The 20,620-nt window shown below is 42.8% G+C and overlaps 1 protein-coding gene across 4 annotated transcripts in view; it reads left to right on the top strand.

Moving 5' to 3' along the window:
* Window positions 1–20,620, top strand: part of FAM120B (family with sequence similarity 120 member B) — an 86,648-nt gene that overhangs the window by 54,297 nt on the left and 11,731 nt on the right. For all 4 annotated transcript variants that reach the window (XM_063097779.1, XM_063097782.1, XM_063097784.1 and 1 more), the window contains 4 exons: window positions 13,766–13,972; window positions 15,496–15,604; window positions 17,361–17,453; window positions 20,194–20,245. In XM_063097779.1, the coding sequence (XP_062953849.1) occupies window positions 13,766–13,972; window positions 15,496–15,604; window positions 17,361–17,453; window positions 20,194–20,234 (450 nt within the window). In that variant the 3' untranslated portion in view covers window positions 20,235–20,245. The remainder of the gene's footprint in view (window positions 1–13,765; window positions 13,973–15,495; window positions 15,605–17,360; window positions 17,454–20,193; window positions 20,246–20,620) is intronic.

A 20,620-nucleotide genomic window follows, 5' to 3' on the forward strand; every position in this document is an offset into this window, starting at 1 on the left:
GGCAGAGGACCAGCTGCAGTGTAAATTGAAGAGGGTTCCGTGGAGTAGGAGCTGAATGATTTCCCAGATAAAGAAATGACTGGCAGGAAAACAATGTCCTTTACAAATACTGTGGAAAAAATAGAAGATGCCAGGAGAGCATACCTCAAAGTGATCTAGGCTTTTCTGAGAGAATATTCAGTGGACAGTAGTTTCTAACTCATCTAAGTAGAATTGTGGTTGGCTGCTGTTTTCTTTCTGTTGCCTATTTGCATTTTCTTTCTTTAATAATGCATTTGTATTGGTTGCATAATAACACAATTGAAACAAAGGACAAAGTGCTAAGCAGCCCCACACACACTCACACATATACATGTGTGTATAAAATTCTTAAGAACCTGCTCTAAAGTCAAGTTTTTTATAGACATCGTATCGAATTCTCAATAAAATACAGCTAAGCAGTAGACTGGAGTTCAGAATTAATTTTCCTGAAGCTAAGAATGTTAGGAGCGGACTCTAATCCCTGGCTCCCTGACTCTGAAGAGCTCGGGAAGCAGCCTCGGTGAGGGCAGGAAGGTCTTAACTAAGAAGCCCTTTCTTCTGCCTGGAGTCCCTGTGAGGAGCCGAGCAAGGAGGAGACTCAGGTGGGGTTTTAGCAAGTTCATCTTTGTAGCTGTAGAAGAGGTGGGAGCAGGCAGGAGCTTGCGGAGTCGGTGAGCCCGTGAGTCTGGAGGCCTGTCATGAGCATGGGGGCAGGAGGCAGTGCCCGGGGCGCTTCAGACAGACTTCAGTGCACCACACGCTCGTGGCTGTTTCCTCTTTTCATGTAAGTTTTTCTACATTTGTGTGTCTTTATACTTAGTTGTACTTTCTTTTCTCTATTCTTGGGCTCTTTCTATAAGAATCTGTTTCTCCTCTTTATTGACTGTGCTTATCAGTTCTGTACCTTCAATGTAGGTAAGGATGTGATTGGAAATGGCAGAGGTTTGCGAAGACCACCTCCCTGGCGCGGCAATGTGCCTCCTCTCCCTGCACACCTTTGGGCTGACAAGAAGGTTCTAGTCAGAGCTGATGAGGCTGGTTCAGTCCGCAGGACAGCAGGAGAGCTGAGACAACATGCTGAGTTTAGTAAGCTTGCTGCTGTTCCCACTTGATGCTGTGGCTGTCTTAATGCCCTCCCTAGGGTGTTGAAGCCCAACCTGAGTCCATGGACAAGAGTTCCTGTGCACTCCAAGTGGCGCTTGCCAACTTACCACCTTTGTTCTTTGTGTCAGTTTAAATTCTAGGAATGTACTTCAACACAATTCACTTTGTGCCTGGTTTAAAGCTGTGAAATAAAAATAAGGTGGCGTTGGATAAGAGCATGCATGTGATGCAGCAGGGGTAGGGTTTTGTGTCACTTGCTGAAGGCGGGAGTCACATGCTATTACATGTTGCTTTGACACGGGTCTTGGTGTGTGCGTGGTACAGCGTTCACTGCCTTTCCCAGTGTCCCATTGTCTTGTACCCTCTGGACGGAATCCCACCCCTGCCCCTTTGCATTATGAGAAGTAAAAGATTTCAGAATGTGGTATCACTGGGTTCCTCAACGTTAGCTCAGACCCCCACGTGTAATTTCTTTTTTCTCAGAGACAGGACCTGAATATGGTAGGTTTCCCCATGCAGCCTTGAAATGTAGTTGCTTATTTACTTACAATACAATAACGATTTTTAAAGTACCCACTATATGCAAGGCTAGGGCATAGATCAGCCAGGGCAGGAGAAGCCTGGTGACAAGACAGTGCTTCCCCCCATGGTGACTTGTCTGACTCCGGAAGTCCAGTTGCTCATCCTACCCTAAACCTTACAGTGTTTGCAGAGGCTTGCATGTGTGTAGACATATCTGGTCCTGTCACTCCTCTGCTTAGAGAGGAGCGGCCCTCCAGGGCCTACAGCCCAGAGTTGCTGATGCGGTAAGCAAGCCCTGTGGCCCGTGGCTCTGTCTTGCTTTCCCAGATTCCATCTTCTCCTGAACATGTTCCGTGCCCAAAGTCATGCTGATTAAGTCACTGTCTCCCTAACATGTCCTGCATGCTCGCACTATCTGCTGACTCGTTTCTCTCTCCTTCCCTGAGTATTTGAACTAGCTGTATGCTGTCCTGTTTGTGGTTGCATGGTCAATGTGCAGACACTTGCAGCTGTGTCCAAGGCAGCCCCTCCACCTTTCAACAGCTCCTTACCACAAGCAGAGTTCTGTCCCTACAGGAGGCAGCCTTGCCCTGAGTGCTGGGTGTGTGAGGTGGCTTCCACAAGAATTTGTAGCTAATGTGGGGTACAGCTGGGCCAAAGGAGAATGTGGGTGTTGTAGTGTCTGTAGGCCTTGGTGCCTGGCCCCTGTTGAGGACTGTGAAAGTCCTGGGGGAGGAAGAGGGGGCTCACGTAGGTGGTCATGCACCTGCTGGTGCTCTTCAACAAATAAAAGTTTTCTTTTTAGAATGAAAAGTATCAAAACCATTGGGCAAAGATGATCAAAAAAAGGACAAGTAAAATTTGAAATATAATATGGGAAATCTCAAACAGATGCAGTTGTTACACCCAGTGCCGCTAGGCAGGTGGTGCGCAACTTTAGAGGGTCTCTGTCCTCATGAACCATTTTTACCACCCTTCATGGAAGACTTTGGGCTCCTTCTGTCCTGAGTCAAGAAGGTTGAGCAATAGCTGGATGTGAGCGCACGCTGGACCAGGCCCTCTGATCACTATGCCCCTGCCACCACATCCTCACCACTGCCTGCCATCCTGTCTTCAGAACATCTGACCCGGCAAGGGCCAGGGAACAGACATCTCCTCTTTTATTCTGTAAGATTGTGCTTACCTACAACCAGGAGACTTCTAGTAAAGGATATTGTATAGAAGCTCTAAAATCAAACCAGGCCTCTTGGACCAAAGAAAGTCACTTTATTTTCACTGCTTTGCTGACTAGTAAATTGCAATGTATTGACAGTGTTCTCCTCGCTGTGTTGGGATTTCCACCTGCTTATAGGACAAGACCCTGGTGAAGAAGTGCCTGAAACTGAGAATAGCATTTTGTTCTATACATGCACCGTTTTACATAACTGCCAATAAACTCCAATAAATGAACCTTCCTTAGCAGAGAAACACCAAACAGTCGAGCTATTTACTGTTAAATATTTACAGTGAGGCATGAGGAACGTTAAGAACTGGTTTTTCCAGTTTCCCTGTTGCCTTCAGATGCCAGGGAACAGTGTATTCCATTACCTCAGCAGGAAGAGCTGGAGCACCTTAAGTCCTGTTTCCAAAATACAGCTGCTTTTACGTATTTGTTTTATTTGTTCAGTTAGACAAGCCAAAGACCAGGCCTGTCAGCCACATTGAAGAGGTTGATGCTAACTGGTGATTCTGAGCCTTAGATCTGACTTGGGTACCCAGGCTGTTCCTAAATTCCAGGAGTTCTTTAGGAAAGAAGAGCTCCTGTGTGACTTTCTGTTACCGCAGAGGCTCAGGTTTTACTATACAGCTTGTGAAAATAAAATCTCTTCTCCCCATGTAACCCCTGTTAGCATAAATTTGTTGTTTTTTCTGTTTGATGAGTAATTTGGAAATGAGTTTTGGTCACCAAACTTTTCATAAGCCCCCAGTTTGCAACATATTGTTTTAAGTGCATCCTCAGGCAATTTGGTACCAGCCTCTTCCTTTACAGAGAGATGCATGTGTGAGGAGAGGCGTAATTCGTTTTCTAAAACTTACCTTTAATTAGGAAAATAAAAGCACAAGGCAAACATGCCTGAGAAACACTTTTAAAACATATTTTGGGAAATAAAAATTTCACAACCACAACACTTTGGAAATAATATCTTCTGTCTCCCAGACCTGCAGAAGCACAGGAAAGCATGTGCTAGTGCCTCGGATGTGCTAATGGCTCCTGGACATAAACTCACAGTCATTGAGTAACTGAGTGATGGGTGAGCATCTGGGGCCCCAGCACCAATGTGGCCTCTCTCGATTCTATCCGGATGTTTTATCCTCACTGATATTTAGAGAAGCAGGCAGAAGCTGAATTAACATCTGTGTAAAGTTCCTCAGATTAGAAATTTCACTGAGTACAGATGTCACCTCTGCTGCAGGTCATATGACCTCTGCAGACAGCACGCCTTGAGCCGCACCCTCCCCTCCCTCAGATCCTGCCTTGGTGGTTTGTCCGATTTTGGATTTGATCATCTGTTTAATTCTTCCGAGTGGAGCAATAAAGAGGTAGATTGTTTGTAAATTGTGAAATGGGAGCACGGCAAGTTCAGTTTACTTTTAGCTCGAATGAGCCTGAGGGAAATCAGTTTATTTAGGAAGATCAGCGTGAGCCGAGGTGTTCCCCCCGAGGGCTTCTGTTGTGGCCATTTCCTTTCTCCCCAAAAAGATACTATGTTCTCTAATTGCTACTTTTTCATTCATTAATATCATCAGGAATTGATGAGGCCTGACTTGGAATCACTTAGTGTCGTGTTTGTTGTTGAATTGTTTCACTAAAAAAATTACTAATCCATAACTCTGAGTTCAGAGCACATTCTAACCTCTAAGAATGGATACAGCTCTCATTTAGGGGTAGTTATTTTCAAGAGCAAACTTTTCGGTTTCCAGTTTAAAAAATAATCATCTTTCCTCTTTCCTTTTCTGAGTGTTTAGTGACACAGATGGGGCATTGTTGGTCTCGTTTTTGACCCAGGTTGTCATCTGTTAGATGAGCTCTATTGATATCACTTTACCTTTCCCTGAGGACTTTTACCCTTTTCTTACTGTAGCATAAAACAACCTTATATTTCAAACAGAGCTCTGTGTTTTTGAATGGCCTTTTGAGGACATCAGTAGGCTATGGTCTAGTGTGCATCTGTCTTTGTTTCCATTACACTGTAGTCACTTGTGGACAGGACTTTCATGTTCACGCTGTGCCTCAGCGGGTGGTTAAAGTATTAATATGTGAAGTAAGTCCAGTCTGTGGTTGTTGCTATAATCAGTTTCGAGTGTGGAGGTCTGCGATTTCAGCATCTGCCAAACAAGAACTCTCTGTGGAACATTTACAGCATTCATAGCATAGAGGAAACGGGTTCACAAAGCAAAAGCCTCTGAATTCCATTCCTTCTAGAATGGAAACTGACTGTTGGCAAAACATAGATCTCAGGACTTTGTGTTGTTCTTAACAAGTGTCTCAGTTTAGGTGTATCATGGTTGGCTTTTGCTTACAGAGTTTATGTGCCGAGTCAAAATATTGGCCTGTGTTACAAAGTAAATCAGTAAGTAACACAGTAAAGCAATAATTGTGTCCTTGTAAACAAGCATTGCATAAAAAATGGAATCAACATGTTTCCTTCTAAAGACTATACTGCCCATTATATTGAGCAGGAACATTTGATAGAGAATAAATATATCATATTATTTTCTGACATTTAATCTACAAACTCATTTATTCAATAGAAATTTGAATTGCTACAATGTGCCAGACTTGTAAGAGGGGGTGCAAAGAAGATAAGGGCCTTCAAAGAGTTCATGGTCTCCTAGGAAACAAAGTTTAATACGTGAAAAATACAGTGGTAGATAAGCACAAGGCACCATGGGAGGCAGGGCAGAGGGTGGCACCACTCTTGGCGTGGAAGATACCTTAGACCTCTAAGGAGGAGGTGACTCCTGCACTGGATCTCAAAAGAGCGGGTAGAATTTGAAGAGTCAGAGGTAAGAAAAGGGGAAGGATGGGGGGTGTATCAGAGGACGGAGCTAAGGTGAATGACCTTAGACAGAACTTTGCACAATTCAGGAGTGTGAAGAAGACACTGGGCGCAGAGAGCCATGTAGGCCACATGAAGGGGCTCAGACTGATCTAGGGAGTGGGACATGAAGGACTTCGGGCAGCAGAGTAATGAAGCCCTCTGGGGGTTGTATGGGTGCAGGTGGTAAGGTCAGTGGGGAGTCTGGACCAGCATGCAGGACGTTGGGATGACATGAACTGGGGCAGTGGAACTGAAGATTGAGTTGGAGAGATGGCCAGGGATGTTCAGGAGGTAAAATTGTCAGGTCCTCCTTCGTGATTGCAGAGTGAGATAAGGGAAGAGGCCATATGATGACTCCAGGTTCTCTAGTTTGGTTCTCAGTGGTAGGTGAACACGACAGGAGATGAGATGATGCAGAATTCAGTTTGGTGACGGTCCCATATAAGATCTCTGTCTCCAGACAATAGGATGTACAGGATTAATGCCGGAAGAGAATTTGGTGTTAAGGATAGATTTAGAAGGCATAGACATATGCATTTGTCAATAGATAAGAAAAATGAGGTTCAGTTGGGGATGTAGCTATAGTGAAAAGGATGGGAAGCCAAAAGAAATAACACTGTCATTTGAGGAAGGACAGAGAAACATGAGCTCTGGAAAAGATGGACAGACTGTGGTCAGAGAGTGTAGATGAGACTAAGGAGCATGGTGTAAAAGATGGACAGACAGTGGTCAGTGTAGAAGAGGCTAAGGAGCTTGGTGGAGAAGATGGACAGACTGTGGTCAGACAGTGTAGAAGAAACTAAAGAGCATGGTGGAGAAGATGAACAGACAATGGTCAAACAGTGTAGAAGAGACTAAGGAGCATGGTGGAGAAGATGGACAGACTGTGGTCAGACAGTGTACAAGAGGCTAAGGAGCATGGTGGAGAAGATGGACAGGCTGTGGTCAGACAGAGTAGAAGAGGCTAAGGAGCATGGTGGAGAAGATGGACAGACAGTGGTCAGACAGAGTAGAAGAGGCTAAGGAGCATGGTGGAGAAGATGGACAGACAGTGGTCAGACAGAGTAGAAGAGGCTGAGGAGCATGGTGCAGAAGATGGACAGACAGTGGTCAGACTGAGCAGAAGAGGCTAATGAGCATGGTGCAGAAGATGGACAGACAGTGGTCAGACTGAGCAGAAGAGGCTAAGGAGCATGGTGGAGAAGATGGACAGACTGTGGTCAGACAGAGTAGAAGAGGCAAAGGAGCATGGTAGAGAAGATGGACAGACAGTGGTCAGACAGCAGAAGAGGCTAAGGAGCATGGTGGGGAAGATGGACAGACTGTGGTCAGACAGAGCAGAAGAGGCTAAGGAGCATGGTGGAGAAGATGGACAGACTGTGGTCAGACACGGTAGAAGAGGCTAAGGAGCATGGTGGAGAAGATGGACAGGCTGTGTTCAGACAGAGTAAAAGAGGCTAAGGAGCATGGTGGAGAAGATGGACAGACAGTGGTCAGACAGAGTAGAAGAGGCTAAGGAGCATGGTGGAGAAGATGGACAGACTGTGGTCAGACAGAGCAGAAGAGGCTAAGGAGCATGGTGGAGAAGATGGACAGACAGTTGTCAGACAGTGTAGAAGAGACTAAGGAGTATGCTGGAGACGATGGACAGACTGTGGTCAGACAGTGTTGATGAGACTAAGGAGCATGGTGGAGAAGATGGACAGGTGTATGGGAGATCTCTGTACATTTCCTCTTCAATTTTGTTATGAACTCTAAAAACATTAAGCATTTTTTAAAAGTTGATTCCTGGAAAGGTGAATAAAATTAACATACTTCTAACAATTGATGAAGAAAAAGAGAAAGTTCCATTTTCCAGTGTATGGAATGAATAGAAGGACATACTTATAGATAACATGACATCAAAGAGATAGGAAAGTATTAAACCATTGAAAATTTCGGTAAAGTGGGCATATATCCTGAACAATACGACAACCTCATAATACTGAAATATGGAGAAATAAGGAAAGCCAAATCGTTCTATTTCTCCTGAAGGCACTGATTCTGAAATGAAAACTGGTCTCACTAAGAAACCAGAAGGCCAGAGGATTCTCCTGGGAGTCTTTCCAAACACCTGAGGAGGAAACAACATCCATGTGACACTAATTCTTCTAGAGAATAAAAAAGAGAAGCCTTTATATCTTTTTTTATGTGTCATGCAAGCATTGCTACCAAAATCTAGCAAAGATATAAGAAATGAAAATTTTAGGCCATCTGTCTCATGCAAATAAATTCAGAACTTCCAAACAAAATATTAGCAAATCAAATCCAGCAACATATACAACTGATAATATATGATGACCATATTGGTTTTATTTTTGGAATATAAGGTTGATTTAACATTTAAAAACTATTATAGTTTACTTTATTAGTAAATGAGAAAAGGCATATGGTTATATTAATGGATATTGAAAAATATTTGATTAAGTTCATTACCTGTTCATGGTTTTTACCCATGAGAGTAAAAACTCTCAGCACACTAGTACTAGAAGGAAACTTACTTAATCTAATAAAGATTATCTGCAAAAATCTACAGTGAAAAATCATACTTAATGGTGAAATATTGAAAGTTTTTCCTCTGTGGTGGGAATGAATCAAAAGTGCTGTCTTTGACCATTTCTGTTAAACCAGAGGTCAAGCCAGTGGAGTGAGTCAGAGGAAAGTAGTACCAAGCACAGGGTTTGAAAGAAAGAAATAAAACTATTATTACTGGCAGATGACATGATTGTATATACATGGAAAACCCAAAAGAATCTACAGACCAATTGTTAGAATCAGTAAGCAAAGTTAGCAGCTTGCTAGATACAAAGTCAATGTATAAAAACAAATTGTGTTCTATAAAACAACAACATATAAAAATAACCTCCCAATTTTTTTAAGTTAACACTAACATCAAAGAAAAAACATGAAATAATTATGAAAAAAGTGGCACAAAATCTCTATACTGACAGCCACAAAACATTACTGGAAAGAATTAAAGAAGACCTACTAAGTGGAGAGACACACCATGTTCAGATGATTCAGTATTTAAAGATTCCAATTGTCCCCAGATTAATTTGCAGAATCAGTGTGATCCCGCTCAGACCCCCAGCCCACAGTGTCATGTAATACAGCAACAGCATGGAGGGGCCTGTCCACACAGCAGCAGGGAACCTCACAAACAGTACTGGCCAGAAGTAGCTGGAGAGAAAAGTGTATACACGGCCTGATTCGTTGTTATAAGTTCAGCAGCAAACAAAGCTAGTTTACAGTCTGCAAAGTTAGTTAGTGCTTACCTTCGGGGGCAGTGGACAGCATCAGGAGGGGCCCGGGGGCCTTCCGTGATGCTGGCAGAGTGCATTTTTTCTAGGTGTTCTCTATGCTGTGGTTTTGTGAAGATTCGAGTGCCGCACGTGAGATTTGTTCATTTAAAATTTACATAAGGATGGCTTTGGCTATTTGGGGTCTTTTGTTGTTCCATGTGAATGTTAGGATTGTTTTTTCTGTTTCTGTGAAAAATGTCATTGGTGTTTTGATGGGGATTGCATTGAACCTGTAGATTGCTTTGGGTAGCATGGACATTTTCACAGTGTTAATTCTTCCATCTTTTGGGGTCCTCTTTGATTTCTTTCAGTAGTGATTTGTAGTTCTCTTTGTAGCGATCTATAAAGATCTTGGTTAAATTGATTCCTAGGTGTTTTTTTTTTTTTTTTTTTTTTTTGGTGACTATTGTAAATGGACTTGTCTTCTTGATTTCTTTTTCTGCTAGTTTGTTATTGGAGTGTAAAAATACTACTGATTTTTGTGTATTGGTTTTGTATCCTGCAACTTTACTGAAATCATTTATCAATTCTAATAAGAGTTTTTTTGGTAGAGTCTTTAGGTTTTTGTATATGTAGGATCATGTCATCTGCAAACAGAGACACTTTGACTTTGTCTTTTCCAGTCTGGATGCCCTTTCTTTCTTTCTCTTGCCTGATTGCTCTGGCTGGTACTTCCAATATTATGTTGAGTAGGATTGGTGAGAGTGGCATCCCTGCCTTGTTCCTATTCTTAAAGGAAATGCTTTCATCTTTTTCCCATTCCAGATGATACTGGTGGTGTATATGGCTTTTGTTGTATATGGCTTTTATTGTGTTGAGATACTTTCCTTCTATACCCAATTTGCTGCGAGTCTTTATCATGAACGGATGATGAATTTTGTCAAATGCTTTTCTGCATCTATTGAGATAATCATATGTTTTTTGTCCTTGATTTTGTTGATGTGGTTTATCACTGTATTAGTCCACTTCTGTTGCTTATACCAAAATTCCTGAAACTGGATATTGGCATGTAGTTTTCTTATTTTGTTGCATCTTTGTCTTATTTTGGTATCAGGGTGATGCTGGCCTCATAAAATGAGTTTGGGAGAATAGCCTGTTTCAATTTTTTGGAATAGTATGGAAAGAATTGCTATTAACTCCTCTTTAAAGTTTGGTAGAAGTTAGCAGTGAAGCCATCTAGACCTGGGCTTTTTTTTTTGTTGGGAGACTGCTGATTACTGCTTCAGTAGCACTGCTTGTTATTGGTCTGTTCAGGTGTTCTATCTCTTCTTGGTTTAGTTTTGGTAGTTTATGTGTTTCCAGAGGCATTACACTACCTGACTTCAAATTATACCATAAAGCTTTATTAACCAAAACAGCATGGTACTGGCATTAATATAGACAGATGGACCAGTGGTACAGAGTGGAGAACCCAGAAATCAATCCACATACTTACAGCCAACTGATCTTCAACAAAGAAATCAAGAACATACACAGGAAAGGACAGTCTCTTCAATAAATGGTGCTGGGAAAACTGGATATCCATGTGTAGAAGAATGAAACTAGATCCATACCCCTCACCATATACTAAAATCAACTCAAAATGGGTTAAAGACTTAAATATTTAAGACCTGAAACTATAAAACTCCTAAAAGAAAACATAAGGGAAACACTTTAAGATGTAAGACTGGGCAAAAACTTTATGAAAAAGACCTCAAAAGCACAGGCAACAAAAGAAAAAATAAACAAAAGGGATTACATAAAGCTAAAATACTTCTGCACAGCAAAAGAAACAATTGACAGAGCAAAAAGACAACCCACAGAATGGGAGAAAATATTTGCAAACTATACATCCAACAAGAGTTTAAAATCCAGAATATACAAGGAACTCAAACAACTCAACAGTAAAAATAAACCCAATTAAAAAATGGGCAAAGGAGCTGAATAGACATTTCTCAAAGGAAGACATACAGCTGGCCAACACATACATGAAAAAATGCTCAACATCACTCAGCATCAGGGAAATGCAAATCAAAACCACATTGAGATATCAGCTCACCCCAGTTAGACTGGCTGTTATCAAAAAGACAGAATAACAAATGCTGATGAGGATGAGGAGAAAGGGGACCCCTCCTGCACTGTTGGTGGGGCTGTAAATGGGTGCAGCTACTATGGGAAACAGTATGGAGGTTCCTCAAACAACTACAGATAGGATTTCCATATGATACAGCAGTCTCATTTCTGGGTATATACCCAAAGGAATGGAAATCATCATGTTGAAGGGACACCTGCACTCCCATGTTTATTGCAGCTCTATATACAATAGCCAAGTTATGGAACCAACATATATGTCCATTGACGGACAACTGGATAAGAAAAATGTGGTATATATACACAGTGGAATACTACTCAGCCATAAAAAAGAATGAAATTCTGCCATTTGCAGCAACACAGATGAGCTTAGGGAAAATTATGTTAAGTGAAATAAGCCAGACACAGAAGGAGAAATGCCACATGTCCTCACATATATGTGGAAGCTAAAAAATAAATAAATCAGAAAGAGAGAGAGAGAGAAAGATCACAATAATATGTTTAACTTTCCAAAGGAGAGAACAGAACTGTGGTTATTAGAGCTAGGAAAGGGGGAGTTAGTGAGAGATTGGTTAAGGGTCACAAAGAATGTTTACAATTTGTAAAGATGAATATACTAATTATCCTGATCTGATCATTACATATTATCAACAGGTATTGATATTTAACTTTGTACCCCACAAATATGAATAATCAATTATGTTTCAATAAAAAATAAAATTAAAAAAAGTAAAACTAAAAAAAAATTACATCAAAATAGATGAACGAGCATAGAAGGCATGAGCACAGAGATGAACAGAAATTGATTCAATTACAGAAAAATCTGCCAAATCAGAGAATTGCCCCCCAATGCTGAGAGAAAATACGTAATATGTATGCTAGTACAAATTATCCATTAGTTCATTTGACATCAACTGAGCAGTCATTGTAGGATGTACTGAGCTGATAACTGGGGCTGCAGTTACAGACAGGGACCTGTCACCCTCATGGAGCCCACAGTACTGTAGACAGGTTCCGAGCACCCGCTATCTGCCAGGGTGGAGACTTTGGGGGTGGACTGGGCCTGGGGCTAGGCTGAGTAGGGTACATTGTGGTTGGAGTTTGCAAAGAGGGGGACCCTGGAGGTGGAGAAAACGGCATGCTAGAGTATAGCTGTCCAGTAGAGCGCTCTGTAATGAGCCAAGTATCGCACATCTGTGCTGATGCAGACCCTGGCCACTTAGCCACATGTGGCCACTGAGCACTTGAGGTGTAGTCAGTGCGTCTAAGAATCTGAATGCTTAATTTCACTTGATTTGAATTCTGATATCATACGCAGTCACTGTCTACTGCCATGGACAGACCACACAACAAATGCACGGATGCTAAAGCATAGGGCATGTCGCACTTACATGGCAGCAGCATGCTAGCAAGATGCTTGGGACAAGAGCAGACATGCGCCAGGACCCCAGCAGCAGAGCCCCCACCTGCAAGCTTCCATAGGGAATAGTCTTCTCTGACACATCCTTTCAATCGGAGTCAGCTCAGCCCCACATACTTGTTTAGTGGTTGCTCTTTCTTAAGAATGAGTGTTTTTTAGTATAATTTTAATTTTTAAAAGTGCCGTACAATGAAATATTTTGATCAAACCTTAGATTAACTCTGGGATAATCCCAGTTCATGGTAAATTTCTTAAAATGATTATGAAGCTTCTTTTATTGTAATAAGTGAAGACTTTCCTATAAAGGGGATAAAACATCTGTAACTCTTTTCCTAATTTATTTCAGTTTTATAAACTATATTAGATATGTAATGACTTTTAAAATAACTCCTGGTTAATCTGAGCAGCACGGACGAGCCATACCACAGCTGACTCCACTGTGCAGAGTGCATTGGCAAAGTCACTTGGATGCTTGCTGGTGTCATTTCACTCTGCGGGGTCAGCACGAGCCAGGCACCCAGAAGTGACACTGAATGCAGGAACCCTCTCTAGCACACTAGTCAGCTTCCTCATTTGAGAACAGTCAGAATGTTGGACGTCAAGGTAGATTTGACAGTGTAAGGAAGTATTTTATATTGGTACAATGTTCTTAATTTGTAAAAATTATCAGTTCATCAACCCAATGGCCCTATCATTTTATTCTTAAATAAGTACATATTTAAAATGATGTTTTTAAATAATTAATACCCATAATTAATACAATCGAGTGTGATTTTTAAAAATACGGTGAACTCATTAGTGTCTAAAATGATACCCTTGTCTTCTATTCCTTCCTCTTGGCCATTAAGGAGGGTTTTTCAGAGAAAAGTAAACATAGAAGTGAGTGATCTTGCAAGCACTTTCCTAGCAGACCACATATTTGACATGCATGAGAGGACCATAGAGGTTCCCGGGAGGCGGGACGCACCATGTGTGTGGAGCAGGCCTGCGCGTGTGTCTGACACTGGAGCAGATGAGTGGATGAAGATGCACTCTTACTGAAGAGGCACTGCCTTGTTTTCCCTCAGCTGAGCTTGTTTCCAGGGCTCGGGACACATAGATCTCATGGAACTCAGCTTGGTCCTGTGGTCCAGTTACTGAGCCCATGTCTGTTTGAGCAGAGCTAACACTGCACCCATGTCCTCGGTGTGTGTCTGTCTCTGCAGCTCGATTACGTCAACTCCAGAGCTGTGCAGCTTGGATCTCTGCTCGTCCGTGGCCTGACCACTCTGGTTCTGGCCAACAGTGCCTGTGGCTGCCCTTGGAGGATGAGTGACTTCATGCCCTGGAATGTGTTTGATGGGAAGCTTTTTCACCAGAAGTACCTGCAATCTGAAAAAGGGTATACCGTGGAGGAACTTTTAGAACAAAATGTGAGTTCACAGTTGTTTTGCACATTCAGAAACAATATTTTGGAATCAGTGGCTCCGAAGCATCATGAAAACGCAGAGTCCAGGGCTGGGCCTCAGAGAGGAGGGCAGTGCCAGCTGTCCTAGCAGCCACTTTGCTTTAGAAACACACATGCTTATCAGGAGCACCCCCATGGCCCCAGGCTTTAAAAATTTATGTGAATAACATTAGGACTTCTCTTACATTCTTCACATTACTGTTCTCCTAATAAATGATCACATTATTCCATAAAGCCAGAAACACATGATCTGCAGCAGTAGCTTCAGGGTCAACATACCTAATAGCTCTGCTAAGATACTTAAATAGGACTTCTGCTTGCAGAGGACAAGTAGGGTCTCACCCAGTCTGACACACATTTAATTTTTCAAGGGCTTTTACTCCTCTCCCTTTTTTTGAATGAATGCTCCCTGCAGAAGTGCCTCCACAGACATCAGACTAATCTGGTAGAAGTTACGATTTATCACTTGAAAATGTTCCACAGAGCTGCCAGTTTAGTTGGGACATTGGGAGCTGTTCCAGCTTTATACGTACAATTGCTCCACGATTCCTGGAAGATTTCCAAATAAGACCTCAAGCCAAGCTCATTTGGAATGTGTCTTAATACCCGCAGGGACACGGGAAGTGGTGTGATCCGAGAGAGTGGGCTGGTCTGTTGGGATGCAGTACTCCAGGCTTTCATACCAGAGAGAAAACATTGATGTGTTGCCATCACCATTTCTCACCAAAAAAAAATCCAGGGTATAAGTATCCAGAACTTAGAAGCAGCCCAAATTATGTACAGACAACAAAAGCAGAGTAAGAGGAAAACCATTCTTCTGCTCTGGCTCATTTGATGTAGAAATGATGGCAGGTGCACATAGCCTTACTGGCCCACAGACGTAAATCACTAATAATGGATCTCTCTTTCTGTATCTAATCTCTCAACCAAGTGCAAAGTGATTGTAGGTTCGCACTTGTGGTTTAAAAAAAAAAAAAAAGTCATGTAGAACGGAATATTCAGTATAATAACAGCAAGCTAGAAGGAAGAGGTTGAATGCTACACTCTCAGTCAGCTGTTTTTGTGACCTTGACATTTTTACAACTAAGAATTGAAGTAATAAGATATATTAAATGCATGGATTTTTTTAAAGGTAAGATTATGTAGTAATCATCTAAATTGTCACAAGAGTACTCGAAGATTCTTTTTTAGAAATAATTGTTTAACCTCCAAAAGACAAAAGCTACAGGGACATCAAGCTGCTTGATGTTCCTTTTCTAGTGGATTCAGGAGAATACCAGTTTTCTAAGAACCTCTTGTGAAGTGATAATGTTAAAGGAAGACTGTGCAGCTGTCCTTGTCTGGGTACAAAGTGTGCAGCTACAGTGATTTAATATCCTTGGAGACAATTTCCACCCATGGGGGGTGTCCCCGAGCTTGCTCTTTGTGACCTGGGCCCCTTGCCAGAAGGCACAGCCGGGCTCTTGTTTGCATCTGGTCTTTTTGCAGAGATCTCGTCTCACCAAATTCCATAACCTGAAGGCCGTCGTCTGCAAGGCCTGCATGAAGGAGAACAGGCGCATTGTGGGCAGAACACACTGGAACTCACAGCACACAGGTGGGCCAGACACTTCACGTCACTAGGAACATCGACGTTGTAGGGCTCCGTGAGGATAGGCCTTATCTGCTTGCAACTTATTGATAAAGAATTCCGGGGAGAGACTGATTAAGTGGGAAGAAAAGAATAAGATGATAGGGCTCTACCCGGGGGGTTGCATTCTGGTCCCATTAGGAAAAAGACGCTCAGTAGGGATTCACCTGGTAATCCAATAATCAGGAACTCTTTCTCTGGGTGCACATTCTCCTTTCCAGGATGCCCCGAAGTACAGAGGCCGTTTGGGGAGAGTTGTTTCATTTGACAAGAGTTTATTTCTTCTCATAATAGAAGTGCGTTAAAAAAATTTAGAGTATAAAGAAAATAATTTAAAAGGAAATATGGATTACCTGTAATTCTGTCGCCTAAAGATGACAAGTGTTGACAGATAACGTACTTTTGCAATGTTTTTCCGTGCTTCTGTCTCATCACGATTCACACTTTATGCAGTTTTGTTTCCTGTTCCCTTCGTAGCAGTGTCACGGTCACATTCGAACACACCTCTGGTGTGGCCACGGCCTCTGCTACCTCTGCGTAGTGCATGTTGGCTTCACAGTTTCCCTGTTCTGAGCTCTGAGGTTGTTTCAATGTTTTCTCATTATTCATGGTGACTTTATGTGCCTTATTTTTAAATAAAGTATGATGATTTACAGAACTATAGATCAAAATGTATCTCATTTTAGATCAGTGTTGCCAACTTATTTTTAAAAACCTTTTTGTCCCATTGCACCTTCACTAGCAGTGATTAAGTTGTTCTCTGATTAAGTTGAGTCTCTGTTCTGTGGTGCCTTTGACAGAATTTAAAAGTTGGTTTTTGTTTGTTTTGTTTTGTTTTTTAACTAATTTGATAGATGAAGAAGTATTTCTCAGTGGATGCTTCTTTTTTTGTCAGTGAAGTTGGATATCTTACTGGCTTATTTTGTTAATGAGATTCTTTTAATTATTTTTTCATGTCCTCCTTTGGTTAGTATCTGTTCCTGTAACTATAGCAACTCTATTATTTTTCTTGATGGAATAAAAGAATTTACCCCGATTTTCTACCCACCCAAACTATCTTAAGAGTCCTACTTGGTGTCAACTCGGAGGCTTTGTGTCCTGAGGGTAGGAGGCCCCTCTGTGTCCTGGCCTCACCCGGGGTTGTGCATAGGATCGAGAACAGCTGGGATGTATGGCGATTCCCACCGTGCAAGAAGAAGGCTGCTTTTCCCCAGTTACTAACCCTTTTCTCCATCTTTTAACTTTATCCTTCCAACTGTGGATTGAAAGAATCTGAGAGACCAGAGCAAAAGTTTATTCTGTGCAAAGTAAACGCACAACATTCTGTCTGCATTGCCTGTCCCCTCCATTGGTTGGCAGCCTGGTACTCAGAAGTCCACACTGTACACACAGCACCACAGGGCTCTCACTCCTCAAGAGCTTGTCAGCAAGCGCTGCCCAGCAGCACAGAAACCTGCAGGCAGTTGGATGCCAGCCGTTCAGGTGGCAGCACTGCTGGGATTTGCAGTCTCCCCCTCTTAGCACCAGTATAAGATTCTCATGGAGTATGTGTTTAAAATGCAGATTTGTAGCTCTTACTCCTTAGCCACATACTCTGGTGCTAAAGCCCCTAAATTTGTATTTTTCATGAGCTCTCCCTGTAGTTTTAAGAACACTAAAAGTTTGAAAGCTTGCTACACTCTTAAACATAACTTGCTAATGTGCCGATCACATATTCCCACAGGGCGATGGGGAAGGCAGGGCCCTGGCTCCCACAGGACAAGCTCTGGGTACAGCCGTTCTGGCCAGGGACAGCCATGGAGAGACCAGGGACCAGGTAAGAGGACAGTGGCCACACACCTAGAGGACTTCACATTGGTATTTAAACTCATATTTCTTACAGTTTTGAGAGCCAAACTTTATAGACTTTGAAATTACATAAGATTTATAATTCTGTTGTTTCAAATACAAACACACCTTTAATTTAATTCATGATATTTTTTACTTTTGTAACCTCTAAAATGTGTACAGACATAAAACGTTGCTCACATTATCCCCTAAAGCACAGCAAGTTTTCAGCACTAGCCTAGCTGGCATTTTGGGATGTGTCTCTGTGAGCTCTTGAGGTCATCATTGGTCAGGAGGCTACGTAGGCTGCGGTCTGTTGGGTGCCGAGTCCTTTCCTCTCGTCCTCTTGAACCGCACATTTAGCAGACAAGGGAGTCCCCTCTGTAGCTCAGAGTAGATCAGAGTTTATGTTGAATATTTTGGAATGCCCATCCCTGGAGAGAGAGAAAAGCTCCGTGAGTTTATATTTACATTTGCTTTAGACATTTCCTTGAACTAGCTTAGCCTACAGGGACTCTGTTCTACCAAATCATGCTACTAAATCTTGTCTGGAGCTTCTAGGTGGCCAGTTTGGAGCTACTTAGAAACTTCTGCCCTCTTACCATCTCCAATGCAGTGTAAGCTCAAGCCCCGCATCCACTTGGTCACCAGCATAGCTCAGGGCCTCGGCCACACCCCCCTGACACACACAACCACACCAGCAATGACCACTGACCTGTCACGGGAAGTGCTCCAGGCTCTCCCAAGCCAGGGCAGTGGGGGGCTGAGGGCCTCGCCATGCCCCCTAACACCCATAGCCAGCCCAGTGATGACCACTGAGCCACTGCAGGAAGCACCCCAGGCTCTCCCAAGCCAGGGTTGTGGGGGGGCCAAGGGCCTCAGCCACACACCCCCAACACATGCAGCCAGCCCAGCAGCAACCACCAAGCCACAGCAGGAAGGGCCCTGGGTCCGTGAACTGGGGTGGTGGGGGGCGAAGGCTTTTTCCACAGCCCCTTGACATGTGCACCCAGCCTAGCAATGACCAATCCACTGCTGGAAGCCCCCTGGTCTCCCCTGTGGGAATGAGGGGGTGCCACAGGCCTCAGTCCCACCCCTCCTCCTTCCTCCTTCCCTCACATTTCCTTCCCCTTTCCCCTCCCCCTCCCTCTCAACTGCTCCACAACATCATAGAATGTAAAAGAATAATATTAATAAAACTTTTTTAAAAAAGGAGTTTAAGGATGAGAATATTAAGGGAGAAATTAAAAGGCTGTGTAGACAGCATAGAAGCCAGGAGAGTGTGTTTCATTTGCATTTAGCCTTACGTGTACAAAAATGCTGCTGGTGGTGCAAGTGTGTTTTCTAATTTCAGATGTTTCTCTATAAAGTAGGTGTTACACGCATACCACAGAGTCAGTCTTTCATCAGGACTGGAATATATTTTTCCAGATCAAATAATCCACTTGCTTTTCAGTTTTAGTTACTGTAGTTGAATTTTAGGCCAGCACATTTTTGCTGGGTTTTGCCTACCTTTAACTCCCATTTCTGTATTTCTTAGAGGTATTAAAGTAGTCCAAGTAGAAAGTTGTCACTGTTTCCAGGACAGAGTTGACAGGCAAAATTCCTTGTGTTAGTAAAAAAACTAAAAACGTATTTAGTTTTAAAATTTATTTAGTTTAAAATTGTATTCAAAAGTATTTAGTTCCTGCCAAAAACTTGGCAAGTTTCAGATCCTGACCCTGGCCTAACTGGACTGTGTGGACAAGGTGGGGAGGGTGGGAGAGTGAGGTGTCAGAGGGACACAGGCCGCCAGGGTCAGCATCAAAGCTGCCCTGAGGACAAACGGCAGAGCTTCAACCTCTTCCTTGCTGTGGCTCAGCCCAGTGATGAGAAAGGATGTGTTAAATTCTGCAGGCAGTAGCCACAGATTTGCCTGTGATTTCTTCAGATCATCACTTCCCTGTGGTGGTTCAGTAGGAGGCCTGAGTGGTTACTGGTCATCTGTGGTCACAAGGGTAGGGGAGTGACAACAAGCACAGTGGAAGTCCCTGTTCAGTAGAACAGCCCTCCCCTCTCACTGCCTCCTGCTACAGCCCAGAGCTCACACTTCTGGGGGGTCACAGGAGAGGCACAATGACCAGTCAGGTGTGTGAAAGGCACATGCTTCTCTACGCTAGAAGAAAACTAAGAGCAGGGAGAAATTTGTACAAAAGTGTTATTTTTAAAATGTGAAAAACTGTCACCTTTCTACTAGTAAGGTGGTTCTGCTCTGAGTCTCTTTCCCACATTCCCATCTATCGGAAAGGCAAAAAGTGGCCGACTGTGCCATGGGCTGGGAAGGGGAGCTCTCGGCTCAACCGCAGAAGAGCCACACAGGGCTTTTTCTGCACTTGGCAGCACATCCACTGTGAGCCATCTGCATGTGGATTTCCACTTCCAGAAGTCATTAGCAGTAATAAATGTCTAGATGTCATGCAGATGGCCGGGACTGGTGTTAAGAGGAACAGTTTTGACAGTTTCCTTCCACTAGCTGCGCTACCTCTTAATTAATTGCTTCCGCTTTAATGGAATAATTATAGAACAAAACTTTAACGACAGGTGGCCACAACTGAAAAGAGAATACTGTTCTGTCCCCCAGATACAACTCAGCACGCTGTTTTTGTACATACTTAGAAATGTGCAGTTTTTGGCTTGAATATTTAGAGAGACGTCATTCTTAATTTGGTTCTCATCCCTATCTGGTGCAGGAAACAGACAATATGAGCATGACCAGTGGAGAAGATACTAGTCAGCCTCCAGGTAAGTTCACCACCTGCATCTTCAGAAGAAATCAGTAAAACGTGTCTTTATAATATAGATCTTCCATATCAGTGCCAGACTTCAGAGTTCAGATGTTAAATTCTACTGACCTGGTGCTAAGTTAACTTGGTTTCAAGACAAGTTTGCTTCCTCTAGAAAAAATGTGGAGAGAAAAACATGCAGCGTCTGAATGTGAAGTCCTGACACTGCCCTCCTTCAGAGCAAGATCCTCAGAACGACATTGCCAGTCTTACCTGCAAGGAGAGAGTGGCCCACAGGGACCAGACTTCGCTTGAAATAAGGGGAAAATGCTCTTTTCAGTGGCCTCCCCCTCAATGATGTAAAAAGCTTTTGCTGGCTTATTTTCAGAAGTTG

The sequence above is a fragment of the Cynocephalus volans genome, chromosome 5 (assembly GCF_027409185.1).
Source record: "Cynocephalus volans isolate mCynVol1 chromosome 5, mCynVol1.pri, whole genome shotgun sequence".
Taxonomy (NCBI): domain Eukaryota; kingdom Metazoa; phylum Chordata; class Mammalia; order Dermoptera; family Cynocephalidae; genus Cynocephalus; species Cynocephalus volans.